The sequence below is a fragment of the Lipotes vexillifer genome, unplaced genomic scaffold (genome assembly GCF_000442215.2).
Source record: "Lipotes vexillifer unplaced genomic scaffold, Lipotes_vexillifer_v1.1 scaffold754, whole genome shotgun sequence".
Taxonomy (NCBI): Eukaryota; Metazoa; Chordata; class Mammalia; order Artiodactyla; family Lipotidae; genus Lipotes; species Lipotes vexillifer.
In genome coordinates, this window is record NW_006777649.1 from 353,263 (window position 1) to 365,215 (window position 11,953).

Here is an 11,953-nt window from a genome sequence, read left to right on the forward strand (position 1 = left end):
CCCCCCCCCCCCCCACACACACCCTCTCCTACTGGTTTTGCTTCTCTGGTTGAACTCACCTTCCCTCCAGATTGCATGGACCATGATATCAGGGATGGAGTTTTATTCATCTTGGCATCTCCAGTGCACATAGTAAGTGCTCAATAAATGTTTATGTGTTCTTACTAGTTATCTACAGGGAACTCTACTCAGTACTCTGTAATGACCTATATGGGAATCTAAAAAAGAGTGGATATATGTATAACTGATTCACTTTGTTGTACAGCAGAAACTAACACAACATTGTAAATCAACTGTACTCCAATAAAAATTAATTTAAAAAATTAAATAAAAAATGTTTCTGTGTTTTACTTTACTTCATTCTTATGACTTAGCTGCCTTCTTTAGGGAAGGTTTTTTTTTTTTTTTAAGATGCAGAAAACTCACAGTAGGTCAATAGGCCAAGATGCCAGGCCTGTATAGTGTGGCTCATTTAGCCTGTGGTTTTCTTAGGAGAGAGTGGGATCCAAGCAACAAGGTAAGAAGAACAGGGGGCTGGGCATATGCCCCAAATAATAAAAGCTACTATTTATAGAGCCTTCTCTTTTCGCAGGTACTTGGCTAAATACCTTACAAGACAACCTCATTAAACCTCACAACAACCTCCTAAGATAGGTGGTATTATTATCCCCATTAACCAATGAGGAAATTGAGGGCCAGAGAAATGTTAAGCAACTTGTCGAGGTCACGCAGATTTTAGGAGATGGAGCCGGGTTCAAATCCAGTGAATCTGACTCCAGAGTCTGCCTTCCCAACTACTTGGTGATACCGCCCCAAGGACGTTCAAGAAGTCCGAAAGAAGTGTGCAGAGTTGCATTCTTGCCCTTTCCCCTCATAACATGAGGCTCAGAGGGCTTGCTCTGTGGGAGGAGAAATCCCCAGACTCCAAAAGCCCTAGGTCTGGTGTCAGATACAGAGGGTCAGCAACCACACAAGCAAGGCAACAGGCCTGAGACAAACCACCAAAGGCCGCATTTAATATGGCAAAGAGGGGGCTGCTCTGGCACACACAGGCCAATGTGCTGGACGTGTCACTGGAATGAATGTTCTCCTATTACACTAGATGCCAGACTAAGATTGATATGTACAACTGATATGTACAGCTGTGGATGAAAGCCACAGCAGCAAGAAGGGAGAGAAATCTGTACGAGCCCCACAGCGTCCCTCAAAGCATGCCCGGCAGAATCCTATTGCATTAAAAGGAAGACTGCTGTCCCTAGTACTAAGGAGTGACAGAGCTAGAAGCCAGGAGTTCTGGTTATGGTCCCCTGACAGGGAATCAAATCCAAAAGGGCCTCAGCTCAGTTGACAAGTGAAGCTGATGCAGAGAGCTGATAAAGACCAAGTCAGAGATCAAGTACCCCTGGAATCCAGTTGTCTTCTCCCAGAGAAACCCTCTGTCTCATGCCTAGAGACTGGATTTATGCAAGGTGTGTCTTGTGCTATCTTTCTAGCTTGCTCACACCATGCTTTACTTCACCCTCGGGCCTTCTTGAGTTCCTCCAACATACCGTGCTCCCTCCTGCCACAGGACCTTTGTACATATGGTGGACTGATCTTTTCGCACTTCTTGGCCAAGTTAGCTCATACTCTTCCTCTTGCAAATCTCAACTTAACAATCAGTCCTCAGGAAAGCCTTCTTTTATTCCCTAGTCTACATCAGGTTTCTAAAAAATGCATTCACAAAACCATATTCCCTTTCTTCACAGGACTTACTTCCGTTTGTAATAATACACTCATTAGTGTGATTATTTGGTGAATGTCATTCTGAATCAGCAGAAAATTTGTTACTTTTCACTCTTATATCCCCATGGCTTATCGCAGTGCCTGGCACAAACTAAGTGCTCAGTATATAGTTATTGAGGACTGTATATTTACTTTTTACTTGACGTGGATTTATTTAATAGGTCCCATATTGGACTAGGTAGGAGCCCAGGTCAACTCATTCTTAGTTCTGAGAACAGAGTTCAAAGGATCCTAGGTATACCATAGTTTTCATAATTAAGAATCACCCTTTTATAGCAATTTTCTTTTATTGAAAAGTTGGGGCTGCCTCTTACCCTAGAAAATCACTAATCGAGAAATGATTTATTATTGTCCTGATGTAGTTAACCCATTAAGGCCAAAGTTTAACCACTTTAAGCCAGAAGCTGTTAAACAAAACAGGGACAGACTGGCTACAGACGGAAGGAAGAGGATTCAAGACCAGGTGCCATAAAGCTAGGAATGCTTCCCTCTGATATGGTGCTAAATACAAAGGATGGACCTCAGACACCCTGCAGATATCTGGTAACTAGGGTATAATGAGTAACATCTTGCAAAGAACATCAAACTGCAGAACCAAAGGAGGTGTCTAGAATTGAGAAGAGGACCCAGATAATGAATTCAGCAGAGCAGAATCCACCCTTCTAACGCTCAACTTTTCTAGTTTCCTTTTGTGGTGGTCCCTGTTTACTGATCATTTACTTAGCAAGGTACTGCCCTAAGCATATATGTATATGTATATATATGTATATACATATGCTCATATATACACACACACACATATATGTGTGTGTGTGTGTGTGTGTGTGTGTGTGTGTGTAAACACCTTTTAAAAAAATTCTGACAATCCTCTTTTTCAGAGCTCCTCTCTACAGATCATGAAATAGAAGCTTGGCTAAGTTAAAAGACATGTTAAAGCTTTACACAGCCAGCAAGTAGTAGAGCTGGGTGAGAATTTTAAGCTTGTTGGACTCCAAAGAATCTGTTCTCAAAAATAATGCCAATGTCACACCAAATGCTAGTCACTAGAAGTTATGACTTTTTAAAAAACCATATTGCAAGGCCACTTGCCTTAATATTTACTAATACTTTTCTTTACATATATGCACTTTGAAATTTAAATGGATTTTTCAGTATCTGTAATATCATAGGATTGATACGATAGTTGTATTTTATAATATTCATTATCATAAATACATAATTATGAAAACAAAAAACGTCCATGTAGTATTTAGAAGAACCTCGCCTCCCACCTCAGGGATGCTCATACCATACTTTGGGAACCCCACATTTTTCTATACTGAACCATGTTTCTTCTGCCTCCTTAGTGGATAAGAGGCATTATAGAAATGGTGCTAAACAACGTATGATTTATCAATGGTCGGTGGCCTGTCTGGTGGTTGGTGTTTTTCCGAGGCTATTTTGAAAGATGGCCGCTTCCTACCCCAGAGGCGGCTGCACTTCAGAGACGATAAGCAAGGGGGTCCCAGTTTGTACCAGTCTGCTCAGTGCTTAAGGAGGTCTGGTTGAAAATAACTGTATAGATATCAGTTATCATCATTCTCATGATGACAATGATTATTTTACATATGGCTGCTTTAAGGGTGAATGGCACGGTCTCATTTGTATGTCAGCATCCGGCAGGCTGTCACACATCTGCAGAATATAACCTCAATTGTGCTATTAATATGTCCCTTTTGCATTCTCCCCAAGGCATCTGTCTCCCAAAATGCCTAACGGAACTTCCCTCCCTCTTGAAGGCCTGGAGGCAAAATTTGGAAAGCATGTCACCTAGACTGGGGACAGCAGAAGCTCAGCTGAGCCTGAGCAGATTTCTGGCTCTTGGAATAGATGTCAAGGGAGAAAGGGAACCACCACCCACACTCGTTCTGTTAGCAGCTGCACTTCCAGGCAAAATCTGTAGGCAGATTCTCCTAGGCTCAGACAGTGTGTCGCATCTGCTCTGTGATCAACAAAAGATGCCAGTCACGGTCTTAATGGTCAGTTCTCAGTCTCCATAATCACCACGACTGGCTTACGGCTGCATTCTCTGAAAAGCCTTGGGGAACTCTGAAAAGCCTTGAGCACTCTTCTGTGGTGAACGTCAGGTGTCTGTGTACCTAAACCAGGTCTTTTTACTCATTTGCAACAGCTATACTACATTTCCCAGCCTGCCTTGCAGTTAGATGTGATCATGTGACTGAGCTTTAGCCAATGGAATGCACACTACTTTAGAACCTGGCTCGTAGGAGTCTCCCATGTGTGGTCCTACACAATCTTCCTCTTTTGCTGTACAGATGCAGAGAAGCATGGTGACACTGGGGAACCACAAGATGGAAAGAACCTGAATCTCTGAATCACTCATTGGAGGAGGCTGCCTGCGGATGGAGATCATCAATATTGGATATTACAAGAGAAATAATCTATATGTTTGAGCCATTATGGAGTCTATTTTATATCAGAACATTCAGAGCTGTACTGTAACTAATATACACTTAAGGTGAAATTGCCAGGTTCTATTTCATGATTAATTATCCACTGGATAGCTCCACTTTGGTGACCTACCAGTATTTCAAACTTGACACGTCCAATCAAAATGGTACTTTCTGTATGTCAGAATATTCTAGGTACTGGGATACAGGAATGGATCATATAAAGTTCCTTCTGTCATAAAATTCACATTCAAATATGGGGAAACCCCAAATACACAAATTAAAAAAACGAATTTCAAACAGTGATACATGTTATGAAGTTAACGGGGATAGAGGGTTATTGGGGGTTACTTGGGAGTTAGTGGGAGGAAGTGCCTCTGAGGAGGTGACAGGAGACTGAAGTCTATATGATGACACATAGTTAGCCATGTGGACTCTGGGGGCAGAGTATTCCAGAAAGAGGGAACAGCACATGCAGAGAACGGAAGTAAGAACAAGGTTTATCCAGGAACAGAAAAGAGGATAGTTGGCTGAAGCAGAGTGAATCAGGGCAGATTGGTATGATAGGATATCAAAGAGGGATGCAGGGCCACTATCATGTGAAATCTTGCAGTCCAGAGTTAAGAACTTGGACCTTATCCTAAGTTCAGTAGGAAAGCTACCAGTGTGTTTTAATCTGGGGAGGAATAATATCTGAATTACATGTTGAAAGGTCTACTCTGTTATGTGGAACACGTATTGTGTAGGAGCACGAGAGAGAATGGAGACTAGACAGTAGATTACTGCAGTCACATAGGTAAGACAACAGCGGCCTGTACTAACTAGTGTGGGTCGGTAGAATGGAGATGGAGCAAGATGAGCTGATTTGAGATATATTTTAGACGAAGCAAAGGCAGGGCTCACAGATATCGGGTTGGGGGGTGGGGAGGCTGGAGAGCGGGAAAAAAGATCAATATTGACTCTTAGGTCAGTTGCTTAGCTACCTGGATGGTGAAACCCTTAACTGAGGTTGGGAATTCAAGTGAAGAGTCAGGTTTGTGGTGGGATGGACCACATGATAGGTGCTGAATAAATGACCGATTTTTAATATTAAATAGACGGTCAATATAGTAGGGTGAGAATACTGGGTCAGATACTCATTCAGCAATTGTCTCGACTTCTCTAAATTTTAGCTAAACAGAAGATAATAATACAACCCCATAATGTCAATATGGGGTTGTTATATCAAATATACTCTTGGCAGGTAGAGACTGAAGAAGTGTGATGGGGACATGAGCGTTGCTAATAAAGTTTGGTTTTCTGATCTGGATGCTACGTGCACAGGAGTGCTCTGTCTGTGAAAACTCATCACGCTGGACAATAATGATATATGCATCTTTCAAAATGAGATTCTATGCATTATATTCCCAGTTCAGTGCTTGGAATTCAATAAATGGCAGCCATTATTATTTTCATTATTACGATACAATGAAAACCATCTCCTGTGTACCTGTGGTCCATAATGTCCATATAGGCCATTTGTGAATCCATTAACTAGAGGCAGGAACCCTACGCTGAACTCTAAGGTCTGGTCTTATAGTTGATAAAGTCAAATCTAGTTTGTAATTCATGACACATAAATGCCTCTGCATGAAGGGATTGACTCAGAGTTCTAATCCAGAGGTAGCCCCGGTCCACTACTTGTAATTCAGTAGTTCCCTAACTTTGTTTGGATGAACGAGTATCACAGATGCCAATGTAATTTAAAAGGGAACAGTTCTCCACAAGTTCTAGGCCTTCCACTGTGATTGCCCCTTTCTATTCCACTTTCCCCCAAGCTTGCTCATACCTGAATACTCTTGATTCAAGCCAACTGGTTATTGGCCCCAAAGAAAGGATACTAAAACTTTGATTGGTTATTTCAAAGTTCCATAGGTTAATCCTCAGGTCATCAGCTGACATGTAGGTTTCATAGTCGCTGTTGACTGATATGGAGTTGATGTGATATGTGTGTGCATTGGCAAATACTCTTCGCGGGGTGGCCTCCACCATCAGGTCCATGGGTCTCAGGACAGGCACCTGGAATGCAAGAGAAACAAATCACTTCAGAACCCAGAGCTCTTTACTAGGAAAAGAGTGTGCATGTTTATGTCCTTTACTATCATATACAAAATCATGACTACGTCAAAGGAGCTCTGAGCCAGAAAAGGAGATTGATAAATTACATGTTGTTCCTATTCCCTTTGGTTCCTTTTAGTTTTATTCCTTCCTCAAAAATGTCACCATCCCTTAGCCCTGATGGGCAATTTCATCCTTTATAGATTCTAACATGTTTTTCAAGTGGCCCCTCAAAGTGGCCTCATCTCAGGGGAACTTAGAATCCACTGTGGGGTCATTAGCTTCCAGAGCTGTTGTTCCAGATTGTTTGTTTTTTAACCATGAAATCTATTTTTGAAAGGAAGTTGTAGGAAAATTTTAGAAACGTCTAGTTCAACTGAGATTAAAATTTATCCTTCATGGCTTTGGAGGTCTAGACCCCATCCTGGCTTTATCCTCAATCCTTAAGGGAATTTTGGGAAAGCATATAATCACCCAAATTTCTAGTATCCCAAATTCAGCCATTAATATACAGGGCACCCACTGACATCCTTGGTTTAACCTGTTGTCTTGGAGTACCAACAAGGCAGTATCCACTTGCACATCAAAACTGTCCTCCTTTGGACAATAAATTATATGATCATCTTACTGGTATATGAAGGATAACCAGTAAATATTTGTTAAGTGAGTGAGTAAGAATACGTGAGTAAATGTCACCTTCCCCATGGGTCAGAGAATCAGGCAGTTAAGTATAGTTTTGCACGCAAGAAACTCTTCCTGGCAAACAGGAACAAAGACCCACCTCTGTTCTGACTCCCTCTTTGAATTCAAGGGCACTTCTGCCTACACCTGGGTGCACTGGCTCCTGAGAAAGTAGTGGGAAAACTAACGCCTCAGAGGAGACAGACTAAAACACAATGCAACAAACACAAAACATGGGCCTGGCCCTTTAACAGAAATGAGAAAATAAAAGCACCAAAAGCTATTTTCTTTTCAGGGAAGCCATCTCCGGCAACTGAGCCCTGATTTGATACCAGGTTGTCCATCAAGACTTCAAATTCTGGATTTCTGTCAACCCAGTGGGTGAGGGAAAGAAGGCGGAAACAAAGGTTAAATTTTGTGGAGTGCAGTCACCTCAACAATATAACCTTTTACAAAACAGAATTCTTCCAGCTCAGTCTTGAAGGATTTTGAGGTAGTTTTTAAGTTAAAAAACAATTCAGAGGAATCACAGAATTCTACGCAAATGTGGCAGTGGATATCCTGGAAACCAGAGGAGCTTGAGATGCGGATGTAGGAAGAGCCAGGGGTCCTCTGAAAAGCAGCAGTGGGATGGGAGGGAAAGTCTTTGAGAGCCCTTTACCCTGTTCTGGATAATGGTTCTATAGTATAAGCCCAGGGATGGCAAGAACTAGGTTCTGACCACAGATTCGCCCCTCACTGACAGGCTGTGTGACCTCTGGCAATTATCCTGCCCCTTCTGGGCTCTGGTTATACTACCTGAAATACTCACTGTGCCCTACTTATCAAGAAGGTTGGGATCTGTTGAGATGATTTGCCCTTCAGTTCAACCTCCCACTCACCCTTTCAGCAACATTTGCTTGAGCTCTGTACAAGGTCCTGGGGGGTTCAACTGGTGAGCAAAACCAGACACAGGTCCTGCCTTCACATGGCTGGTCCAGGTGCTAGAGGTAGGTACAAAATCATCTCATAATAAAATGTAGTAAGTACATTTTATTTGTAGTAAGTACAAAAGGAGAGGAAATAGCATTAAAGGATTTCACCTGGCCAGGGAGGTCTGGAGAAGTTTTACTGAGGAAGTAAGAATTGGTTGGTTAAAGTATAAGAAGGGGTTTACTGGGCCAGGAGGGGAAGGAAGAATGCTCCGTTCAGCGGAAAGAGCGTGTGCAAAGGTCCGGTGGTGAGGGTAAGGCAAGAATGAAAGATCGATGGGTCAACGTAGTTGAGACAGAGAGTGATGAGAACCATGGTGGAAGATGAAGTGACAGGGGAGGTAAGAGGCAGGCCCCAGGAAAGATTTTTGCCATCATCCTAAGAGAAATGGGAAGAAATCAAAAGATTTCCAATGATTTTGATATGATCAGGTTCAAAGTTTTCATGAGATCATTTCTGATGTAGAGTAGAGAACAAGTTAGAGGATGAGGGAAGCAGAACTTTGAAAAGGAAGGTGATATACTATCGAATGCCAAATGAGGGTGTGTCTGAGTTAAGGCTTTGTAATGGACAAGAAAAGTACCTTTGCCCTTAGGAACTCTCCCGCAAATATTTATTGGGCATTGGCTCTGCGTCAAACATTCTTCACACACCATCTCAGTAATTGTTTCAACAACTCTGTGAAATAGATACTAGTAGTACAAAGTACTATTACAAAGAGAAAACTCAGGCTCAGAGAAGCTAAGTCACTGGCCCAGAGTTGCCCAGCTATAGGAGGCATAGCCAGAATTTGATCCCAGAGTCTATCGGACTGCAAATCTAGTGCTTTTTCCACTGTATCACACCACACTCAAAGAGCATACATGGTAAGACGTGATAAATGCTCTGTAAGGGATACGAGTACAGTGCCCATAGAATTTATGGAATCAATAGGATTATTGGTAGTAATAATGGTAGTGGTAGTCATAGAATTCTGTGGTTAAGCTGCCTCTAGAAATCTCAGTTTGGTGCTGTAGGTGTTCATGTGTGCTTTCAGAGACACATGCCGGCTCTCGCGGCTTGTCATAAAGGAACTCCCCACCTGGAGCTTTTGAGCTCTGCTCAGCCCCGCAAGGTAGAGGAGCTCAAAGCAGGCTCCCCAGGGCTGTGGAAGAAATGGAATCTGTGATGACTTCCTGTGGCTTCTCCTCAACTCTTCCCTGGGCCTCCTTCATTACCATGCACTGTCCGCAGAGGCTTCCCGTGGCTCTGGTGGCAGGGAAGGGTGCACGACAGCCAGGATAAAGAGGCATTACCAAGTGGTAACTGCCAGCCCAGAGTTTCGGTTTAATGTGATGGGCCTGCCTGCTAATTCAGGCTGACATATTGCATGATGTGGCACTTAATGGGGAAGCTCCGGGTAGGTATCTGGGGAGGGAGTGCTAATGCTTTGCCCAGATGAGGCAGGGGATGAACGTCACTCATGATATTCCAACGCCATTCCCATGCCCAGGTCAAGGCTATCCACTGCCCAGTGACACCCCTCACAGGAAGGAAGAGGGAGGTAAGGCAGTTCAAGCTGGACAGGATGACCAGTTAAGAAACCCTGTTGGGACTGTGTTTTCTACTACTCCTTTTGGGGCCAGGCAGGAAGAATAGTGGGACACAGTTCCTTGAGTTCGGCCCACAGGCAACCATTTGGGCTTTCCCTGTGAGATCATGGAGGGCTTCCTGTAGTAGCAGTCACTGCGTTACAGCACCCCTGCCCTTCAGCCCTCTCAGTAGCCGACCTCACGAGGAAGACTCCTTGTTTGCCATTTTACAGGAAAGGTATCCTGTCCGATGTCACACAGAGAGGAAGATGAGGGGCTCAACTTGGACAATTTGGTTCCTGCGTGAGCACACGTGACCATTGTTACAAATGAAACTCTTAGGCTGAAATAGGAGAATGTCATTTCTGCAAGTCAAAAATTGTCAAAGCTCAGTAATTTCATGTGGTTCAGCCTAACAGTTTGAAAGGACTGTGCCATACGCATGTGACATTGAATCACGGAACACTGAATCTTGGAAGGGCCATGAAAGCCTCTTTCAAGGCTGTCGTGTGTATAAGTGTTATGTTGTGGGGGGGCAGAGTGGGAGGCCGTGGTGCCTAGGCCTTTCCCTCTTCATCATTCCTGGTAATATGTTTGGATTCTCAATCAATATCTTGCTTAAATAACTATTTCTGTGGTTAAGGAAATTTTGAGACCAACTGGCCCAGACAGTTCCTATATTCTGCAGATGAGCAAATCAGGAGCCCGAGAGGTTACATGCCACATCTATGGTCACCCAGTTGGGGTTGCCAACACAGCCTGGGTTTCTGCCACTCATCCCAGAGCTTCCCTTCCTCTGCCCCCCGACAGCAGGTGCCTGAGTCATTCTCCACAGAACCAGACAAACTCCAGGATCAAACCAGGACCTTTAAATGGTAGTTCAAACCCTCTTTTCTGAGATATCTTGGCAGTGGCCGTGGGCCTAGACTCATCCCTGAGACAAGGCTGGTGCTGCATTGTGCTTGCGAATGAGAATGCGGGTCAGCCCTTGGCCCTCGGGGGGTACAGGTGGTTCTGGACTGCGATGCCGGAATTCACGGCCTTCCCTCAGGTGCCTCATACTCCTCCCTGACCTTGATTCAGTTTCTGCTCATCTCCCAGAGCCTGATTCTGAAGGATGAGCACCCTGGCCTGGTTGGCAAGATAATAAGCATCGTGTTAGAGTATCAGCCGGATAATGTCCCAGGGCCCAAGAGAGCAGCCTCAGAGTCTAACCTGCCACGGCGCTTACAGAGATGTGTCTCAGCTGGGGTATTAGTGGATGAGAGGAGCCCAGAGCACCCCGTGGCTCCCTCCATCACATCACTCAGGGCTCTGTTCAGTGATCACCCCCCGAGAGAGGCCCTCCACGCCCACCCCACCTCGCATAGCACACCCTCCACTCACCATCCTCCGACCCAGCTGACTGCTCATAATGTTAAGCAATTCATCAGTGAATCCTCATCAGTACCCTATCATTTAGCTTGGTGGATAATATGATCTCTGCTGCACAGATGAGGAAACAGAGGCCAGAAAGGTTAAGTAATCTGTATAAAGTCACACAGCTCATACTCATGCCTGGCACTCCCGACTCTGGAGTCTAAGTCCTTGGCTGCTCTGTCCTCTGGGCTTGGAGGATCACCCTCAGGTGTGCGGGAGAGATAAGTACGCACGTGGATGTCTCAGTGCAGGTGCACTGCCCAGGACAGTGTCAGCCAAATGGGCCCCGTGTCTGCTTGGGGAGCTCAAGGGGGGCCTCAAAAAGGACAGGACTGGTAAGCGAGCAGGAGGTGAAGGGTTTGTGGGAATCCACCAGGCAGAAGTTGGGGGCGGAAGCTGTGCTCCGGTCAGAGGGACCGGTGTGTGCAGAGCTCGGGGTGGGGGTGGGGGGGTTGGAGCAAAGCGCATGCGTGCAAGTGTGTGATTCTGTGCGTTTCTGGGTGTGGGGGGCGGTCAGCGATTTTGTTATTCACTCAAAACATGGAATCAATCCCTCCTCTATATCAGACATGAAGAAAACCTGAGTTGGGTGAGGGCGTGCAGGATGGACGTCATGCTATGTGAGGTGGGGTGAGGATGGAAGGCCTCCCTCAGGGGATGACACTCGAGCAGAGAGCTGAATGGAGGGAGGGCGCCAGCCATGTGGCTTTCTGGGAAGAGCACTCCAGGCAGAGGAAACAGCAAGTGCAAAGGCCCTGAGGTTGGAATGTGCTTAGAGGGTAGGAGGAACAGTGAGGATCCTTTGTGGCTGGAGAGGAGTGAGCAGGGAAGGAAAGTGGTAGGAGATGTAGGATAAGTAGCCAGGGCTGGATCACAGGTGTAACTGTGGGGATAAAGAAGCCTCAGGGAGGTGCAGGGAGCTGCCCAATACTGATCCCCCTCCGTGTTAAGGAATCCCCTTCTCCTCGCTCTCTTTCC

At 44.9% G+C, this 11,953-nt stretch overlaps 1 protein-coding gene across 6 annotated transcripts in view; it reads right to left on the reverse strand.

The window, feature by feature from the left end:
* Positions 1-11,953, reverse strand: part of PPP2R2B (protein phosphatase 2 regulatory subunit Bbeta) — a 472,951-nt gene that overhangs the window by 58,310 nt on the left and 402,688 nt on the right. For all 6 annotated transcript variants that reach the window (XM_007451245.1, XM_007451243.1, XM_007451246.1 and 3 more), the window contains one exon: positions 6,116-6,293. In XM_007451245.1, the coding sequence (XP_007451307.1) occupies positions 6,116-6,293 (178 nt within the window). The remainder of the gene's footprint in view (positions 1-6,115; positions 6,294-11,953) is intronic.